Source organism: Symphalangus syndactylus, chromosome 18 (genome assembly GCF_028878055.3).
Source record: "Symphalangus syndactylus isolate Jambi chromosome 18, NHGRI_mSymSyn1-v2.1_pri, whole genome shotgun sequence".
NCBI lineage: Eukaryota > Metazoa > Chordata > Mammalia > Primates > Hylobatidae > Symphalangus > Symphalangus syndactylus.
In genome coordinates, this window is record NC_072440.2 from 84,881,314 (window position 1) to 84,901,729 (window position 20,416).

A 20,416-nucleotide genomic window follows, 5' to 3' on the forward strand; every position below is an offset into this window, starting at 1 on the left:
TGAAGACTGGGGCAGGCTGAGTTTTCCAGATTTGTTCAGATTTGACCTTCTCCCATCTTTTTACAGCCATTTCCTTGTCTCTGCGGGGAGTGACCGGAAAATCAAATTCTGGGACCTTCGACGACCTTACGAACCCATAAACTCTATCAAGCGCTTCTTGAGTACAGAACTGGCCTGGCTGCTCCCTTACAATGGTGTCACTGTGGCTCAGGACAACTGCTATGCCTCGTACGGCAAGATGGAGATAGGACCTTTAGGGACAGGCCCTAAGGGTTGGAGTGCAAAGCGTGCCAGATTGTTGTGGGGGGAGGAGGGTAGAGAGTTGGTTCACTGAGGTGGTTTAAATTCTGGAAGAGGTTAAGGAGAAGAAATGAATCTAAAGAAAAGGAAGGTTTAAATTTATTTCTCTTTTAACAGTTATGGACTCTGTGGGATTCATTATATTGACGCTGGTTACCTTGGTTTCAAGGCCTACTTCACTGCTCCTCGAAAAGGCACCGTTTGGGTGAGCCCCCCTTTCTTTTGCAGTCTTCATTACACAGGAAAATGGCTTATTTATGCACTATTAGTAGTCAGAAAGAGGCGGTAGTTTTGGGTAGAAGGAGAAGATAGGTACGTGGTAACTATCATCAGGGCTGTCGGTTATGATAAACTCATTTTTGTTTGTGTGTCTGTCTCTCAGACTTTGCAGTTGTTACCAGTTCATAGCTCTGAATGAATATATGAATGAATGAATGAAATCTGTCTCTTTCTATTAGAGTCTTTCAGGATCCGACTGGCTTGGGACAATAGCTGCAGGAGATATATCCGGGGAGCTCATTGCTGCTATATTACCAGATATGGCACTGAATCCGATAAATGTCAAGCGACCTGTAGAGCGAAGATTTGTACGTATATGAACATCTAACAGCAGCTGTTGGATCCTAACCCACATGCCCTCCCAAATTCTGGTACAGTACAAATTTGTGCTAGGTCTCCCAGCCCTGATATTATCCCAGAAAATCTTAGCACACAGTTGTGTATAATCTTCCCTACCCTACTACATCTGAGCATATATTGAAAGATACTACTTTCTTCCATCTTTAAGCCTTTCCTGCCCAAACCACTTTCCTCTGCTTTTATTGTCTTGAGTATTATAGAACCTAATTTCATGGTTTCCTTTCCAGCCTATATATAAAGCAGATCTGATACCATATCAGGACAGTCCTGAAGGTCCAGACCATTCTTCTGCTTCATCTGGGGTCCCCAACCCTCCCAAGGCTCGAACTTATACTGAAACTGTCAACCATCACTACTTGCTCTTTCAAGACACAGATTTGGTAAGCTGAGGCCAGGAGAGTGGGTGTGGTATTAGAAAAGGTAGAAAACTTTAGTCTTTGTATAGTACGCAATCCTGAGTTCAGCACAAAGATGTAAAACTAAGGAGCCTCGGCCAGGTGCAGTGGCTTGTGCCTGTAATCCCAGCAGTTTGGGGGGCTTAGGCGGGCAGATCACGAGGTCAAGAGATCCAGACCATCCTGGCCAACATGGTGAAACCTGGGCAGATCACGAGGTCAAGAGATCCAGACCATCCTGGCCAACATGGTGAAACCCTGTCTCTACTAAAAATACAAAAATTAGCTGGGCGTGGTGGCGTGTGCCTGTAGTCCCAGCTATTCAGTAGGCTGAGGCAGGAGAATCACTTGAACCCAGGAGGTGTAGGTTGCAGTGAGCCAAGGTCGCACCACTGCAATCCAGCCTGGCGACACAGCAAGACTCCGTCTCAAAAAAAAAAAAAAAAAGGGCCAAGTGTAGTGGCTCACACCTGTAATCCTAGCACTTTGAGAGGCTGAGGCGGGCGGATCACCTGACGTCAGGAGTTCGAGACCAGCCTGACCAACATGGTGAAACCCTGTCTCTACTAAAAATACAAAAAATTTGCTGGGCATGGTGGCGGGTGCCTGTAATCCCAGCTACTCAGGAGGCTGAGGCGGGAGAACCACTTGAACCTGGGAAGCGGAGGTTGTAGTGAGCCGCCAAGATCGCACCACTGCACTCCAGCCTGGTGACACAGCGAGACTCCGTCTCAAAACAAACAAACGAGGCTCTCACTTTCTCTCTCCTATTCCATTTCCCTTCCCCAGGGTTCATTCCATGATCTGCTCCGTAGAGAACCAATGCTGCGCATGCAGGAGGGAGAGGGGCATTCTCAACTCTGCCTGGACAGGCTGCAGCTGGAGGCTATTCATAAGGTAGTCTCTCATCCTCTCCACCCTCCACTCTCATTTCCCCCCAGTTCTGGGCCTGGGGCTGATGAAGTGGGAGATGAAAAGGTTACACAGATGACAACCTCCTCCTCCTCCAGAGCATGACAGACGTACCTCATTCACTGGCTTCTCATTCTTACCTCTCTCACCCCTCATCGTCCTGTCCTTTCAGATTGTGGCTCATTTTTTTTGTTGTTCATACAGCTAGGAGTCACCCTAAAGCACCACCCATGAGCATCTCTCTTGTTTCCTGTTCTCTTCACAGGTACGTTTCAGCCCAAACCTGGACTCCTATGGATGGCTGGTATCTGGGGGGCAGTCAGGGCTGGTTCGAATCCATTTTGTCCGTGGACTCGCCTCCCCACTGGGCCACCGTATGCAGCTTGAAAGCCGAGCCCACTTCAATGCCATGTTCCAACCACCCTCCCCCACTAGACGGCCTGGCTTCTCTCCAACCAGCCATCGCCTTCTGCCCACTCCCTAGCCTTGGCCCACACCAGATCCTTGGAGTGAAGTCGGTCAAGAACAAATGGCCCCTATGCACAGAGCCATAGGAACTGGGGGCCTTCCCTGGACAGTGATCATGCCAGGCCTGGACCTTTAGGCCTGCCTCCCCAGGACTCCTTAGATCCCACTCTTTCTACAGACTTCTGTGATCACAGCCCCCTGCGGGCAGGGGGGCTCTCCCTCCACCAACTCTCAAGGCTCCTCAGCCTAAGACTATGGCTCATGAGAAACACTCAGGCCTGACCTAGGCTTGGGAGTCAAACTGCTCATATTGAGCATATTGTTAAGTGGGTAAAGCCAAGTAAAGGTACTGGGTGTTTTTGCGACCACTTGTGAATGGGTGTATGGAGAACTGAAAAGGGTATCTGCATGAAGGCTCCTGTCTGACTATTCCAGGATCCAATATTACTGCCTTCTGAAACTTCCTCTTTAGGGTAACCATCATGTATGCCCACGAGGGTGATAGTAATTTGTGAGACTGAAGTTGCTTAGAGTACTTCTTTGACCAAGGAATGCCACAGACACCCTACCGATAGAACAGTGGCTCAGATCTTACTTGCTCCCGCTTACAAAGTATTCCCAATCACTGGTCATCTGACCCTACTTGAACACTCCTGAACAGTCATGTTTTTTAAAATCTTCCTTTGTATCAAGTCAGAGAGTATACTTCTATAAATTTCACTCATGGGTGTTAGGAAATCTAGTCATCTTCCCTGTGATTGCCCTGTTAAGTATTTAACCATAGCTATCATGTGTTTCCCAAATCTTCTCTAGATTAAATATCTTCAGTTACTTCAACCATTCTTTTACACGTCATGATTTTTGATCCTTCATGATACTGTCACATTGTTGACTCATTAGAATGTTTACCTACTTCAGTTCTATGTATAGGAGGTGTTTAGAACCCAGGTACAGTAATGTATTGTTATATCTCATCTTGTTAGAGTCCTCTTGTGGGATGCTGCAGACTCACAGTGACTATGATACTGCCTCCTAAGCAAGGACACACCCCAGTGATGAGAAATAGGCAAACCATGGTCTTGAAATGCTTAGGAGTATAGGCTGGGGTTTGGAGGGAAATAGATGACCTCAGGAAATAGAAAAAAACAGGCAGCTGCTTTTTGGAGAGAGTGGAGATGAGATCAGTGCCTACCTGGGACAAAACCCTCTGGCATTCTAGACTGGCCAAATATGTGGTGTAGGGACTTTATCATCTGTCAGAAAATCCTCTTTAAGAAGAAGCGATCAAGAAGTTTAGTCCCAGCCAGGTGTGGTGGCTCACGCCTGTAATCCCAACACTTTGGGAGGCCAAGGCAGGCGGATCACTTGAGGTCAGAAGTTCGAGACCAGCCTGGCCAACACATGGTGAAACCCCGTCTCTACCAAAAATATAAAAAATTAGCCAGGTGTGGTGGTGCACACCTGTAATTCCAGCTACTCGGGAAGCTGAGGCAGAAGAATCATTTGAACCTGGGAGGCAGAGGTTGCAGTGAGCCGAGATCCTGCCACTGCACTCCAGCCTGGGTGACGGAGCGAGACTCCGTCTCAAAAAAAAGTTCAGCCCCTATCCTGTACAGATGAGAAAACAGACCTGGAGGAAACCCAAGTCTATCAACAGCAGAGACCACAACCCATGTCAGTGCAAAGAAGCCAAGTGTTGCACTACCCTATTGGGATCCAGCTCACATTGAGCCAGTTTTGTTTTTCGAGCTGTTAGGCAAGTGCCTTCTGTCGAAGAGAAGCTTTACTCAATTCTGCAGGGCAGCCCCCTTCCTATTTTCAGTGGTAGAAAAGATGAGACCTGGGGATCCACACTTGAGGCTGTAGATTGGTGCTGGCAGCCCTGCTTCTGCAACTGAGTCTCAGCCCTAGTCTTGACCTTGTTCTTTTTCTCTACCAGAAGCTTGTTCTCTTTCTAACCCTCCCTCCCAATATACCCACTTCATACTATGCATTGTTCATACACTTCTCTACCTTTATTCCTCTTCTCATACTCCTGCCTTCGCCAGAGTCTCCACCATCTTCACCTGAGTTCAATTCATCCTTCAAGGTCCCAGCTCAAATTCCACCTTCACCAAAGAGCTTCCCAGTTTTCTCGAGTAAAAAATAGTCTCCCTTCCTTGTGTTCCCAAGGGGGAAGGAAGGAAAAAGGATAAACAAGCATTAAGCACTTGATCCATTTTAAGCACTTGCATATGTCACTTGTATGAGGTAGGTATTGCCATTTTACTTAAAAGAGTTGGAGAGGGTAAGCTGTCTGTTAAAGGTCAAGGTCATATAACTAGTAAGTGGTGTTGCTGGGAATTTGAACTCAGTCTAACTTAAGAATATAACTTTACAGCCTACCACATTTGGTCTCCTATTATATTTTTGTCAATTTACTCCTCTAGCATGCTGTTTTGCAAATAGCGTTTTAGTTAAATGTTTGTGACATTGACTTCTCTTGCTTCCTTACTCTGTTTCTCCAGGATTTGTGGCAGGAGTCTCCCTGCCTTAATCATAAAGGAATTGAGTAAATTGGGGGTGGAGCTGGGCAGGTAGAGAGCCTGAAAGAGTGTGCCTCCTGACGTGGGCTCCCTGGAGATAAGTAAAGCCTGCCAGCCTGACAAGTCCATTGCCAGGGATATTGTAGAGATTTCCAACGCTCTAGAAAGGATATTGCTCTATATTCACAGACTCTTAGAATGTTAGAACTGTTAGGGGATTAAGAAGTCACCTAGCTTACTGGTTTTCAAACATGCAGTTGTGGGCCCCGTTGTTAAAAATGGGTCTTTTGAGAAGTACATACTTTAAAAAAAAAAAAGTTGAAGAGAGAAGCAGCTTTAGTAATGCTGCCCTTCTCATCCCCACACACAAACATCTGAAAAATCCCTAGAACTGAGGAGCTGAGTTTGGAAAGTCAATAGTGTAATCTCCCTCATTTTACAGATGCAGAGCTTTAAGATCAAGTCTAGTCATGACAAAGGCTGCACAGCCCGTTAGTTTGGGAGCCAATACCTAATGTCTTCTGAGGTTCTAATTCCAATGCTTTCTGTGGAAGAATCATACATACGCAGTATTTCTTAAGTGGCTGTTTGCGGCAAAGCACTGAAATAGTTGCTATGAGGACGACAAATATGAACGACCCCAGTTTTACCCACTCATGAGCTCACAGTTGAGGCCAATGAAGAACCTAGAGACAAAACACGCACTTAACTATAACTTATAGTTCCCTAACTACGATTGCTGAGACAAGGATCGTAGTTGTGGCCAGTTATGCGGGGAGGGTGGGCTGAACAATGAGACTACCGGATTGAGAGAGGTCCGGGCCTCGCGGGGAGAGAAGGGGCAGGAGGAGGCAGAGGGTCGAACTCAGGTGAGAAATATGGCTGGCGGGCCCCACACCAGGGTCCGGCACAGTCCAGCTGGAAAAGGGGGTCGCTCACAGAGTGTGTGGCCGAGTTAGGCCGCTCTCCACGGGTATTCATGGCTCGGCCCACCCCCATTCCTGTCCTGGCTGCGTAATCCAAAGGACGCTGGGAGGAAGGGGCGGGACTTGTGGCGGAAGATCCTAGGCCAGCCTGTCACGTGGGAGGGAGGCTCCGCGCCCAGCTCGCGCTCAGGTGAGTGGCGGGTGATCTGCGGTCTCTGGCTCAAAGCGTCGCAAGCCATGAGTGCCCACAAGGTGTGTGGTCATCCTATATCCGGGCAGTGACGGGCCCTATTTTCGGTTTGGAGCTGGACTCGAAGGTTACAAACTGGTTCCAACCAAGTCTGAATCTGGAGACGGACCAAGATATCTTTTGAGGCATCCAAGCTCTGGGTAGAAGCCAGAGCAAAGCTGTCCTCATTAGTGTCTCTGTCGGGAACGGAGGCCACCAGGTGGTCTGGCTTCAGGACTGAGGGTGGGGTGGCTGGTGGCTGCTACCAGGAGTCCATAGCTTCCCACAGCCTTTCTCTCTTCCCCATTTGTCTAAGGCGACTCCTGCGACAGGAAGCAGTCTGGGAAGCATCCCTCATGTGGCCTCTGCCCCTTTAAGTCACATTGGAAGTGGGAAGGGGAAGGGAGTGGGCACAAGGGAATGTCAGGTGGCTTCTTAGTCGTGGAGAGGGACAGTGGGGGTGACCCCCTCTCCTCTTGGCTTGACAGGAAGCATGGCACTCTGGCGGGCATACCAGCGGGCCCTGGCTGCTCACCCGTGGAAAGTACAGGTCCTGACAGCTGGTGAGTGTCCCTCTAGGACTTGAGTGGGACCAGGGCAGACTGATTGGGAAGCCAGAGGCTTGCCCCACTGCACCACCCTCGCTTCCTGTTTCTATTCAGCTCTCTCGAAGGGTTGGCTGTCTTTGATCCTACACTGTCCCCAGTCTGTTTTGGAGGGTGGTCCCTAAGGCTGTTTTTAGGGGGTATGCATAGTTGGCCAAGCTGTGCAGTAGGGTTTTAGGATTTCAAAGTCTTCAAAAAGCTGAACAGTCAGTCCTGAAGGATACAGGCATTGCCCCAGGAGGCCTCAACTTGGAAAACATTTTACCGTATGTAAAGCATTTTCATATACATTATGGCATAGGGCCCCCACAAAGGTGTGTGAGCTAGGAGGGTTACTTGAGTCCACATTCGATCACCTAATAAGTGCTGAATCAAGACTCTTACCCCAGTTTTTCTTGGTATTTATTATTGTGAAACATACAAAAGAATGATTAAGACGTGTATGTACAGTTTAAATGGCATTAAAACTGAACACTCCTGTGTCAGTAATCAGCTTTGAGGCCTCTTGAGCGCCTCTCCATAATTCACCCAAAATTTCCTGAGTTTTGTTTATATCATTCATTTGCTTTTGTTATCATTTACTGCCTAAATATGTATCTCCAAACAATATACTAACCAAGGTTAGTATATTGGCATCTGATCACTCCATCCTGATCCATTTGGAGTGATCAGATACCAGTCATTCCAAATGCAGTGATTGAGTACTAACCTCACAGAGGTAATGCAGTGACCTACCTGCATTTGTTACCATATTCATTTTGCAAGTTAGCTAATGTAAGAGGATGGCACGAAGATAAGTAAGTCTTAGAGGAGGAATGACAAAAGGCCTTAGAACACTGGGGTGCAAAGAGTGATCACATTAAGATGAGGTCTTGCCCATGTTTAGAGGAGGGGAACAGGATTCTAGTGATGACTGGGCTTCTGAGAAGAGGACTATTGGAAGGGATTGGGGGCTACTGAAAGCCAGAGTGGAACAGGGATCCTGTGACCAGAATAGCCCTACATCAGCACAGAAATTTAACTGCATGAATGGCCAGGAGATGGATTTTTTGGCCCTTCCCTGGGCCCCCCTCCAGTCTCTGGTGCCCAACCACCTCTCATCCTGTCCTCAGTGTCTTTTCGCCTGTATGACTCACCTAGCTGCGTGTGTGGTGACTCATGCTGGACAGTGTGGCTGTGATGGGAATTGACACGCTGGGCCCTTTGCCCAGGCTTAGATTCCCTCAGGGCCCATAACTGCCAGATGGAAGGTTCCCCCTTGTGGTCATCAAGAATAGGGAGGCAAAGAGTCCTTATATTTCCCTACCTAAGGCATCTGCAGCTGACAAGGGCAGGAGCTAGAGCTCCAAGGAGGCCTAGGTGCCGACATGTGGCTGGAGTTCTGGGCTCTTGGTGCTGGAGCCCTTCAGCTCCGCAGGCTCAGTCTTCCTGAGGCTATGCTGATGTCTCAGCTCAGCCCTGAAGCAAAATGTAGCCTCCCTCTTTTCCCAGACTTTTTCAGACCATTCAGACTTTTCCCTCCCTGCTGTTCACTGTATTTGGATCAAACTACAAATAAAAGGTGAAAGTGGCTTTAGTTCACTGAGCCATTTTTGGACCCCAGCACAGTAGTTCCTAAGGTCACGTGGGATAGCTCATCACACTGGAAAACAGTACAAAGATTTCAGACTTAGAAGACCAGGATTTGAATCTTAAAACCATAGCACCTAGTAGGTGCATTAATCAGGACAAGTCAGTAAGCTTCTTTGAGCCTTAGTTTCCTCTTTTAAAACTTGAGTTTAGGGGCTGGGCATAGTGGCTCACGCCTGTAATCCCAGCACTTTGGGAGGCCGAGGCGGGCAGATCACGAAGTCAGGAGATCGAGACCAACCTGGCTAACACGGTGAAACCCCGTCTCTACTAAAAATACAAAAAAAAATTAGCTGGGCATAGTAGCGGGCACCTGTAGTCCCAGCTACTTGGGAGGCTGAGCCAGGAGAATGGCATGAACCCGGCAGGCAGAGCTTGCAGTGAGCCGAGATCCCGCCATTGCACTCCAGCCTGGGCGACAGAGTGAGACTCCATCTCAAAAATATATATATATATTAGCCGGGCATGGTGGCACATGCCTGTAATCCCAGGTACTTGGGAGGCTGAGGCAGAAGAATCACTTGAACCCGGGAGGCAGAGGTTGCAGTGAGCCAAGATCGTGCCATTGCACTTTAGCCTTGGCAACAGAACGAGACTCCGTGTCAAAAAAAAAAAAAAAGAAAAGAAAAGGGGCAAAGGGGCGGGCACAGTGGCTTATGCCTGTAATCCCAGCACTTTGGGAGGCCGAGGTGGGCAGATTACCTGAGGTCAGGAGTTTGAGACCAGCCTGACCAACATGGTGAAACCCTGTCTCTACTAAAAATACAAAATTAGCCGGGTATGGTGGCGCATGCCTGTAATCCCAGCTACTTGGGAAGCTGAGGCAGGAGAATCACTTGAACCCACGAGGCAGAGGTTGCGGTGAGCCAAGATCATGCCATTGCACTCCAGCCTACGCAACAAGAGCAAAACTCCATCTCAAAAAGAAACAAAAAAATCAACAAAAAAAAAGCTTGAGTTTAGTTATATGACCTCACAGGGTCAGTATAGGAGTATCACTGTGAAAAGTTTTGGAAATTTTTTTTCTTTTTTTTTCTCTTCGAGACGGAGTCTTCTACTGTTACCCGGACTGGAGTGCAGTGGCGTGATCTCGACTCACTGCAACCTCCGCCTCCCGGGTTCAAGCGATTCTCCTGCCTCAGCCTCCCCAGTAGCTGGGATTACAGGCATGCGCCACCACGCCCAGCTAATTTTTTGTATTTTTAGTAGAGACGGGATTTCACCATTTTGGCCAGGCTGGTCTCGGACACTTGACCTCGTGATTCACCCGCCTCGGCCTCCCGAAGTGTTGGGATTACAGGCGTGAGCCACTGAGCTCAGCCTTTTTTTCTTCTTTTTTTTTTTGAGACAAAGTGCCACCCTGTTGCCCAGGCTGGAGAGCGGTGGTGCTATATCAGCTCACTGCAACCTCCACCTCCTGGGTTCAAGCAGTTCTCATGCTTCAGCCTCCTGAGTAGCTGGGACTACAGGTGCACAGCACCACACCAGGCTACTTTTTTGTATTTTTAGTAGAGATGGGCTTTCTCCATGTTGGCCAGGCTAATCTTGAACTCCTGACCTCAAGTGATCTGCCCACCTTGACCTCCCAGAGTGCTAGGATTACAGGTGTGATCCACTGCACCCCACCTGGAAATGTTTTTAAATGCTCAATGAACTTAAAGACTCAACAGGTTGGTTCTTTCTATGAGTGTTGGCAACCCAGGCACAATAAACTACTTATTATTATGATTGTTGTTATTATTATTATTATTATTATTTTTTACAGGGTCTTGCTGTGTTGCCCAGGCTGGAGTGCAGTGGCATGATCCCATACTGAACTGTGACTGTGCCACTGCACTCCAGCCTGGGCAACAGAGCATCCTCTGCCTTAGCCTCCCGAGTGGTTGGGACTGCGGGCTTGTACCACCATGCCCAGCTAATTTCTTTTGCTTTTTGGTAGAGATGGGGTTTTGCCATATTGCTCAAGCTATATTCTTTTTATAGTGGCGTTTGGGTTAGGTTTGTTCCACTTGCCATAATCTGAACATGGATAACCATCTTAGCCTTGGGTTCCAGAAAGTAGAACCTAAAGCTTATGTGCAAATACCTTGTTAGGTAGTAGGAAGTGATCCCATGGAGGGAAAGAGGGAGAGCCACTCTTAAGGATGCATTATTGAATTAGCCACTGCTAAGGGCAGCAGTTGCTCAGTCCCTTGGAACTGAGAAGCTTTTTGAAATACTTCTTAAAGTGGCTGGGCGTGGTGGCTCACGCTGTAATCCCAGCAATTTGGGAGGCTGAGGTGGGCGGATCACCTGAGGTCGGAAGTTTGAGACCAACCTGGCTAACCTGGTGAAACGCCGTCTCCACTAGAAGTACAAAAATTAGCTGGGCATGGTGGCAGGCGCCTGTAATCCCAGCTACTTGGGAGGCTGAGGCAGGAGAATTGCTTGAACCTGGGAGGTGGAGGTTGCAGTGAGCTGAGATCGTGCTACTGCACTCCAGCCTGGGTGACAGAGCAAGACTCCATCTCCAAAAAAAAAGAAAAGAAATACTCCTTAGGACTGTCTGGATGAATAGCTATTTTCTAGAGAAACTAAGAAACCTTTATCTGCCACTCCCATCCCACATTGGTCAAAGATTCCAAAGACTTACCCCAGGCTGGGTATGGTGGCTCACCAGCACTTTGGGAGGCCGAGGCAGGCAGATCACTTGAGGTCAGGAGTTCGAGATCAGCCTGGCCAACATGGTGAAGTCCCGTCCCTACTAAAAATAGAAAAATTAGCCGGGCATGGTGGCGCATGCCTGTAATCCCAGCTACTCAGGAGGCTGAGGCAGGAGAATTGCTTGAACCCAGGAGGTAGAGGTTGCAATGAACCAAGATCGTGCCACTGCACTCCAGCCTGGGCGACAGAGCGAGACTCTGAAAAAAAAAAAAAAAAAAAAAAAGGCCAGGCACAGTGGCTCACGCCTGTAATCCCTGCACTTTGGGAGGCCGAGGTGGGTGGATAACCTGAGGTCAGGAGTTTGAGACCAGCCTGACCAACAAGGCGAAACCCCATCTCTGCTAAAAATACAAAAATTAGCCCAGTGTGGTGGCAGGTGCCTGTAGTCCCAGCTACTTGGGAGGCTGAGACAGGAGAATTGCTTGAACCCGTGAGGCAGAGGCTGCAGTGAGCTGAGATTGTGCCACTGCACTCCAGCCTGGGCGACAGAGCGAGACTCTGTCTCAAAAAAAAAAAAAAGATTCACCTCATGGGATAACTCCCTTCCGCTACTAGTTTGCACATGCGTAGTCACTGAAGCCATCAATAGCAAAGGCCCAGGTGTGGCATAGGCCTGAAGCAAGAATCTATCCAGTTGAACTGCAGTAATGGCTGGAGTAAGAGATAGGTGAATCAAGAACATTTGAAATGATTCAAAAGAAATGTCTAGTGTACCAGTTTTGGCCAAGCCAGAGTCTGGACCAAGGTAGCCTGGGGAAAGGTTTGCTGTATGTTCTATAGAGTGTGAGTCAGCCTTATCCCTTCCTTCTTTGAGGGCCTTTCCACTCTCCAGTGGGCCCAGGGCCGAGCTTCATCCATCTTAGTCTACTTGGTCCTGCTGCGGAAGCAGCTGAGCTCCTACAAATACTGGTTTCCCTGGAGTCTGAATTAAGCCAGGGTATGAGAGCTCAATCGGCCTTACAGACAATCCCGTCCAGCCCAAGAGACTGCAGAGAAGGAAACTGAGGCAAGAGTGGGAGTGTCATGCACTGAGGTCTCAGATAGTCAGTGGTTGAGCTGGCGTTATAACCTAGGGCACTGCCCACCACACTGCCTTGCACTTGAGACTACTGGAGCCTCCAGATGCTGAATGCAGCCCCAGCTGATCTGAGCTTAGATACGTGACAAGCTGCAAAACTACCCATTTTGTCTCATTTTCTAGCAGTAGGATGGGTTCAGGTCAGAAATGGGAGAGCATTCAGAATAATCCCAGAGGATCCACTCCCCTCCCACTGCTGGGCTTCCACTCCCTCTGGGCTCTGTGCCAGACTGAGCCCCTACCCTAGGCAGCTAACTAATGTTTGCAGATTTCTGGGGAGGAAGGCAGCACTGCTGGCCCCGTGCCAGTAGCTATACCTGCCGACCCAGGCCTCCTGGACTGAAGGACATGCTTCCTGCTCCTCATTCCAAGAAGCCACTTCTTGCCCCTCTGCCTTCTGCACATGAAACTCAAAAGCCACAAAAGTAAGTAGAGGAACAAAATAGGAGAAGTAGGGAATTTACCCCGCCCATGCCTGGGAAGAGGGTGTGGAAGTTGGGGCTTTTCCACTAGTGGGCAGGAAGTGGTCCCAAATCGATCTGCTCTGAGGCAGGCTCCCTTCCCCCTGGTCGCTGGATCTGGTCGGGAGTGACGGCATGAGAACTGGCACCTACCCAGGGGCATGATGTCACACCTGCGCCAGCATCTGCTCGCTGGGCTCCACACCCAGCCTGTCATTGGGCATCACTGCCCAGCAGCCCCTAGCCCTGCCCCATCAGGCCTCTGGCCATTATGTGTCTGCAGGCCCCCAGTCCCAACTCCCTAGAAACAAGTCCAAGGGGAGGGGGCCCAGAGCACTGGAGAGTCCAGACCAACCAAATATATCCAGGAGATCTCCCAGAGGCTGGGGTGGTTTGGGTCTGGGCTCTGGGTTGGGAAATGTGGGATGAGGAATCTGAATGTCTGGGTCCTTCCTGCCCAAAGGGTCACTTGGGCTGGAAAAGCAGGCTTGCTCTATGCTTGTTCCAAAGCCTTATACCACCTTGGAGTTGCTGCAGGCACAGGGGGCCTGATCATCTGTGGGCAAAGGAATCCCTGGAGCTGCTCTTCTGAAGTGAACTGTCAGGGACTGCAGATCTACATACCACCTACTCACCCCTACTGCTGCCCTGTCACTTGGTAGTCCCTCAGGCTTGATGGGCACAGTCTGGGGGACTTGAATCCGTCTTTCTCCAAGACTGCAGGCTTCCAGAACTATGGGGCTAGAAGTCAGGGACTTGGCTTTTCATTCCAGCTCTGCCTGTAGCCTGTTGTGTGACTGTTGGCGAGTCATGAAGAGTGAAAACACACACTTCTCTGTTTCTTTCCCTGGAATATTGCTGTCTGCCATCCCCACGAGGTGACAAGGAGCAGAGTGATGGAATTTGGGGGAGTAAAGCCAGAGAGGAAGTGCATTAGTCTAGGGAATGTCCTTTGATATGCAGGCCCTTTGGGGCCTCACTTGAGCTAGAACACCCAGCAGGGGAGCAGCCATAGGGGCCTCCTGGTGCCGCCGACCTCTGATCCCATCTCAGCCCATGCCAGGAATACCCTGGCCTCCTTGGTCCTCCTTGAGAGAAGGCCTGGGTTCAGTTCCAACTGCACTCCTTACCAAGTCACCTCATCTTTCAAAGACTCATCATTAAATGGGGGTGTAGGCCGGGTGCAGTGGCTCACACCTGTAATCCCAACACTTTGGGAGGCCAAGGCGGGTGGATCACCTGGGGTCAGGAGTTCGAGACCAGCCTGGCCAACATGGTGAAACCCCATCTCTACTAAAAATACAAAAATCAGCCAGGTGTGGTGGTGGGCACCTGCAATCCCAGCTACTCAGGAGGCTGAGGCAGGAGAATCGCTTGAACCCGGAAGGCGGAGGTTGCAGTGAGCGGAGATCGCACCACTGCACTCCAGCCTGGGGGACAGAATGAGACTCCATCTCAAAAATGAACGAACGAATGGATGAATGGAGGTGTGACCACCTACCTCCCAGATCTTTTGTGAAGATTAAATGTTTAAGAGTATTTTGTAAACACCTTACCAAAGTAGACCATTACACTGTTGGTCCCTTCATTTGAGAAAGGACTGCCTTTTCTGCCTCACCATCCCCTGGCCTTCTTGGCAGCACTCTTCCCTTTCTGCAGGGCTGCAGCAGCTCCCTCTCGTCCCTGACTGGAGGGATAGGGAACCGGGTGCTGATTGCTTGGGGGTGGGAGCAAACCTGCAGTTCCCCCGACGTCCTCGCACCTTCTACCCGACTTGGACCTTTGGGTGACTTAAGAGTTCTTCAGGTCCTTTCTCAGAGTTGTCCTGCTGTTTGGGACAGTACATTTGACATTTTTCCTTTATTTTCTGAGCACCTACCAGTGGCTCGCTTAGCTGTATGGTGGGGGGATGGGATACAAAGGTGTCTAGGATTCTATCCTTGGCCCTGGAAGGTCATGTCTCGCAGTGTTCTGGGAAGACCCCCACCACTTTGGGAGTTTCAGGGAGAGACGAGGCAGGACTGGGGGTGCCCAGAGCTGCTCCATGGCCAGTAGCCCAGGTGCCCATCCCCAACCCCAGCCCTCAGCCATACCCAGCTGCCACTGACTAGGCTGCTCAGGGGCAGGGCCAGGCAGAGGGTGTGGAGGAAGAGCGCAGCAGTGAGTGTGCAGCCAGCATGGACGTCAGAGCCAGCTCCAGGCCAAGGAATGGGGCAGAAGGATGTGTTTGCCCAGTGCTAATTGAGGGCACAGGGACAGTGTGACTGCGGGTCTGGAGGGGGGCTCTCATTACTCGGTGAGATAGGCGAGCTGGAAATCATATGGTCACTCCCAAGTGGCCTGGTAAGTGTGTATTTGCTAGAAACCATCACGCCACCATAACGGACTGGGGGCTCTGTAAACAGTGATGATTTCTGTTATAGTTGCTGGGTGTGGGTGTCTAAATCGGGCTGCTTGGAGTGGGGTATCTGTACAGTTAGGGCAAGGGAAGCAGGTGCAGAGTCCTGGAGGGGAAATGGCCACTATATCCATTGCCAACTCAATCTAAGGTTGTGAATGGGGGAAATCTCGGTTTAGCTGATTGATTGTGCTAAGAGGTGGCCAAGACTCTTTCTTGTGGAGACTCTTACCAGCTCAACCAGTCATCTTCCTGCCTATGACCATTTGAGCACTCTTGTTTTATTACTTTTTTTTTTCTTTTTGAGATAGCGTCTTGCTCGGTCGCCCAGGCAGCAGTGTAATGGCGTGATCACTGCAGCCTCGACCTCCTGGGCTCAAGTAGTCCTCCCACCTCAGCCTCCTGAGTAGCTGGGACTACAGGCACGTGCCACCATGCCCAGCTAATTGTTTAAAAAAAATTTTTGTAGAAGTCGGGTCTTGCTATATTGCCTAGGCTGGACTCAAACTCCAGCTCAAGCAATCCTTCTGCCTCAGCCTCCCAGAGTGCCGGGATTACAGGTGTGAGCCACCATTCCAGGCCGGCACTCTTGTTTTAGAAAAAGAGTTATTCTGGCCAGGCACAGTGGCTCATGCCTGTAATCTCAGCACTTTGAGAAGCTGAGGTGAGCAGATCACCTGAGGTTAGGGGTTCAAGATCAGCCTGGCTAACATGGCGAAACCCCATCTCTACTAAAAATACAAAAAATAGCCAGGCATGGTGGTGGGTGCCTGTAGTCCCAGCTACTTGAGAGGCTGGGGCAGGGGAATCGCTTGAATCTGGGAGGTAGAGGTTGCATGCCACTGCACTCCAGCCTGGACGACAGAGCGAGACTCAGTCTTTAAAAAAAAAAAAGTTATTTTTGCTGTTCTCTACAAATAGAGATCCCCTAGACCAAGGTGAAAGCTGTTGGCAGGGTCTTCCATTGGGCTTGGGGGAGAAAACAGGGTTTCCTACCATTCTACACATGATTTATTCATTGTGCTGTGTCCTGGAAAGAACAGTGTCTGGGAATCCAGCCACCTGGTTCTTGCATTAGCCCTGCACCTACTGGTTATGTGGGACCCTGGACTTCGTTTCCATACCTCTAAAATAAGTGGTTTGCATTAAATTATCTTAAAGCCCCTTTCGATTCTGACAGTCTGTGGTTCTCAGCCCTGTGGCCTTAAATTCTCCTTCCTCTCTCTATACTTTCTGACTCTGACTTCCCTTTACTGCTAAATGCAAAGTTCCTAGACCTGGGTCTGCTCATCCCAGTTTCTGACAGAATACACATGAGGTGTCACCATCATTGGGGAGATGAGGGCTTTGAGGCAGCAGGAAGGGACTAGTCATTTGTTTCCAGAATGAAGTCCTGGGGTTCAGAGTACCAGAGCTTCAGTGGAGGTCAGCAGATGTCCCTCCCTCCTTGGAATGGCAGCCCATCTCAGGAGATGTCCTGACAACACCTGTGTACCCTGCATAGGGTCCCTGATGGGCCTGGGTGACATTATCTCACAGCAGCTGGTGGAGAGGCGGGGTCTGCAGGAACACCAGAGAGGCCGGACTCTGACCATGGTGTCCCTGGGCTGTGGCTTTGTGGTAAGTTTTCCCCTCAACAGGGCTTCAGTGGACTCAACAGTGGTCTTAGTTCTTTGCCATCCTTTGGCTTCCCTTGGACTCTCACACCTAAGCCAACCTGCTGCCCTCTTTTTTCTTAGTGTCCACTTCCCCTAAGGCTTTCTGATACTTGGGGCGGGGAGCTTAGTGAGGTAGAGGCCTAGTGCTCCCTCACTGCAGCCTGCTGCTATCTGGGGTTTACTTCCAGGGTCCTGTGGTAGGAGGCTGGTACAAGGTTTTGGATCGGTTCATCCCTGGCACCACCAAGGTGGATGCACTGAAGAAGATGTTGTTGGATCAGGTGAGCAGGAGAACGAAGTGGGGAGGGTGAGCTGTATTGGGGGTAGGTGGTGATTTCAGCACTCATAGGACTTTAATTTCTCTTCCCTAGGGGGGCTTTGCCCCATGTTTTCTAGGCTGCTTTCTCCCACTGGTAGGGGCACTTAATGGACTGTCAGCCCAGGACAACTGGGCCAAACTACAGCGGGTGAGCTGGGCAGGTGTGGAGAATGTCTCTGGCTGGCAGGCTGACAGCCCAGGGGAAGGAGACAGGTTTTACAGGGATAAAGAAGGGGGTAAGTGCAGGTAGAGTCCCAGGCCATGGAGGAGAGGAGCTGAGGGTTATGGTGCAGGAATGTGCTCTTTGAACCCAAGTCTGTGTGTGACACACTGGGAAGTGGGAGCTGCTTGGAGGTGCAAGTGTTAATTTGTTCCTTCTCTGTCTCCCCAGGATTATCCTGATGCCCTTATCACGAACTACTATGTAAGAGCTGACACCTCAACTGCTTGTTCTCCTGCTTCCTTAAGTCTAGAACTGTCCTGGGATTGGGGGTCCTCCTGACATGGGAAACCCTTCCGTTGGGATTACTCTTTCATTTCCAGGATGGGCACCATAAGTAGGGAAGCCATCACCCAATTGTTCACCTTTTTCTTGTGTGCAGAAGTTGGGGTAGGGCCAGGCAAGACAGTGAGTCTGGGGTCAGGTGGTGGGGCAGCCACCAACCTTTACATTCTCTCTTGCAGCTATGGCCTGCTGTGCAGTTAGCCAACTTCTACCTGGTCCCCCTTCATTACAGGTATGTCGCACCCCTACCCCACCCATCAAGGAAGGCCCATGTTACCAACAACAGTTGGAGACAAAATGATTCTCATTTCAACCTTGAGCTACGTTAGACCCCCAAACGGAACACTGAACCGTGATCAGAGTTTCTCAGATTCCCAAGCGTGTTATTCAGAATGTCTTGCCATTTCCAGAAACTGTCCCAGAATGTCTGCCCACTGACCTTCTTCATCTCCCTAGGGAGGATCCTGCTTCTACCACCCTTGTCTCCATCCCACCTGAGCTCCGCCTTTGATGGCATATCTGGAGGGACAGTGGTTGGGGTGCTGCAGCCTAGGTTAGACAGAGAGGTAGACCAGAAAGCCAAGTAGGAGCCTGGCCAGACACTCATGATAAAGACAGTTGCTGAACTGCACCCAAAAAGATAGTGGAACTGAAGATGTGTGGTTCAAATGCTTGAAGGTGAAGGATTGTGGGAACGCGAAAATATGGAACGCTTCAGAGGGAACAGGACCAAAATGTACATGAATAGCATAGCTAAAACGAATACAGGCTGGCTGGGCACGGTGGCTCACACCTGTAATTCTAGCACTTTGGGAGGCTGAGGCAAGAGGTTTGCTTGAGTCCAGGAGTTTGACACCAGCCTGGGCAATATAGTGAGACCTCATCTCTACAGAAAATACAAAAAATTAGCCAGGCACATGGTAACATGTGCCTGTAGTCCCAGCTACTTGGGAGGCTGAGGTTGGGAGGATCACTTGAGCCCGTGAGATAGAGGTTGCTATGAACTGAGATTGTGCCACTGCATTTCAGCCTGGTGACAGAGTGAGACCCTGTCTCCAAAAAAAATAAAAAATAAAAATAAAAAGGCTGGACATGGTGGCTCACGCCTGTAATCCCAACACTTTGGGAGGCTGAGGCAGGCGGATCACAAGGTCAGGAATTTCGAGACCAGCCTGGCCAATATGGTGAAACCCTGTCTCTACTAAAAATACAAAAATTAAAAAATTAGCTGGGTGTGGTGGCAGGTGCCTGTAGTCCCAGCTACTCAGGAGGCTGAAGCAGGAGAATCGCTTGGACCTGGGAGGCGGAGGTTGCAGTGAGCCAAGATCTTGCCACCGCACTCCAGCCTGGGCAACAGAGCGAGACTCCGTCTCAAAACCCAAAAAACAAAAAAGGAATACAGACTTATGAACCAAATCCTAAACATTAGGGTCCTTTGCAACACTCTTTGAAACCAGAGCAAGATTAATTTAAAACAGAAAGATGCTACTTTATATGGGTAGTCTGTACATTTTGGAAGATGAAATCTCAGCTGGTATAAGACAGATCAATGAATTTAGAAGGGGCCCAGATAGGGGCCCTTTCTGTGATTAACAGAGGTACGCATGGCAAGAGAGCCGCTGAATATTTAGCCTTTGAGGCTCTCAGCCAGGAAACAGAGCTCTGGGATGGCACTAGAATTTGAGTCAGTTGTCCTTTAGTCCAAGCCACACAGGCCCTTCATAGGGTGCTGAAGGGGCTGGGTGTGGTGGCTCACACCTGTAATCCCAGCACTTTGGGAGGCCGAGGTGGGTGGCTCACTTGAGGTCAGGAGTTTGAGACCAGCCTGGCCAACATGGTGAAACTCCGTCTCTCCTAAAAATACAAAAATTAGCCAGGTGTGGTGGAGCACACCTGTAGTCCCAGCTACTTGGGAGGCTGAGGCACGAGAATCGATTGAACCCGGGAGGCAGTGAACCAAGATTGTGCTGCTGCACTCCAGCCTGGGCGACAGAGGAGACTCCATCTCAAAAAAAAGGTGCTGAAGGAAAGAGACGTAAACCTGCCAATCCTCTGACATGATCCCTCCTTTGCCATTTCATGCTCCCATCTCCAGCCCTTGCTCACTGCTTAGCCTTCCTCCTCTTCACTGTGTTATTCCTGTTCCTTAGGTTGGCCGTTGTCCAATGTGTTGCTGTTATCTGGAACTCCTACCTGTCCTGGAAGGCACATCGGCTCTAAGCCTGCCTCACTCCATCGTTTCCACCTTGCAGTGATGCAGCTTGACCCTGGAACGGTCAGACAACCTCCTCAAAGTGGGCACACCAGTTTCCATGGGTTTGGGTTGCCGGTCAGAGCTTAAGAGGACTAGCACCCTGCAATGCCCCTCTTCACTCTAAAATTTACACTGACTGCTTTAGAGCCCTTGATAATAGTCTTATTCCCACCACATACTAGGCACTCCATAAATATCTGTTGAACCTTCATGACCTTATCAACTCTACACCCATATCCCAGCAAATGCCACTCATCCCCACTCTTCATAGACACATTTGTTACTCTAACCCTGTCTAGCCTTCTTGTAGCTCCAGCTCTTTAGAGACTCCCGGAACCCTTTATATGGTGCCTCAGTAAATATGTTATTAAATGTGTAATCTGGAATCTGCAGTGGTAATGAGTAAGTTTTT

The 20,416-nt window shown here is 49.6% G+C and overlaps 2 protein-coding genes across 26 annotated transcripts in view; both read left to right on the forward strand.

Moving 5' to 3' along the window:
- The window catches only part of GTF3C2 (general transcription factor IIIC subunit 2), a 34,096-nt gene extending 30,545 nt beyond the window's left edge, over window positions 1-3,551 (forward strand). For 5 of the 9 annotated variants that reach the window (XM_055252190.2, XM_063623833.1, XM_063623839.1 and 2 more), the window contains 6 exons: window positions 67-228; window positions 418-505; window positions 759-887; window positions 1,167-1,319; window positions 2,124-2,231; window positions 2,512-3,551. In XM_055252190.2, coding sequence (XP_055108165.1) covers window positions 67-228; window positions 418-505; window positions 759-887; window positions 1,167-1,319; window positions 2,124-2,231; window positions 2,512-2,730 — 859 coding nt within the window. In that variant the 3' untranslated portion in view covers window positions 2,731-3,551. The remainder of the gene's footprint in view (window positions 1-66; window positions 229-417; window positions 506-758; window positions 888-1,166; window positions 1,320-2,123; window positions 2,232-2,511) is intronic. The other 4 variants (XM_063623836.1, XM_063623834.1, XM_055252191.2 and 1 more) reach the window with 1 other exon arrangement.
- A 2,725-nt stretch (window positions 3,552-6,276) lies between these two features.
- Window positions 6,277-20,390, forward strand: MPV17 (mitochondrial inner membrane protein MPV17). 17 transcript variants are annotated; one of them, XM_063623874.1, is made up of 8 exons: window positions 6,277-6,355; window positions 6,883-6,957; window positions 16,728-16,888; window positions 17,115-17,207; window positions 17,298-17,393; window positions 17,637-17,669; window positions 17,930-17,982; window positions 19,901-20,390. In XM_063623874.1, exons 2-8 carry the CDS (start codon window positions 6,888-6,890, stop codon window positions 19,968-19,970), a joined length of 576 nt encoding a protein of 191 aa, XP_063479944.1. In that variant the 5' UTR covers window positions 6,277-6,355; window positions 6,883-6,887; the 3' UTR covers window positions 19,971-20,390. The 17 variants fall into 17 exon arrangements, with proteins under 17 accessions (XP_063479944.1, XP_063479950.1, XP_055108217.1 ...); XM_063623880.1 differs by having other exon boundaries at window positions 17,298-17,339; XM_055252242.2 differs by having other exon boundaries at window positions 16,773-16,888.
- Window positions 20,391-20,416: the final 26 nt, after the last annotated feature.

Excerpts from the sequence above, each read along its gene's own strand:
- MPV17 (XM_063623873.1), top strand. The coding sequence starts at position 6,888 with ATGGCACTCTGGCGGGCATACCAGCGGGCCCTGGCTGCTCACCCGTGG. Across the intron at positions 17,208-17,297 it reads AGAAGATGTTGTTGGATCAG|GGGGGCTTTGCCCCATGTTT; the intron begins GTGAGCAGGAGA and ends TCTCTTCCCTAG. Across the intron at positions 17,670-17,929 it reads CCCTTATCACGAACTACTAT|CTATGGCCTGCTGTGCAGTT; the intron begins GTAAGAGCTGAC and ends TCTCTCTTGCAG.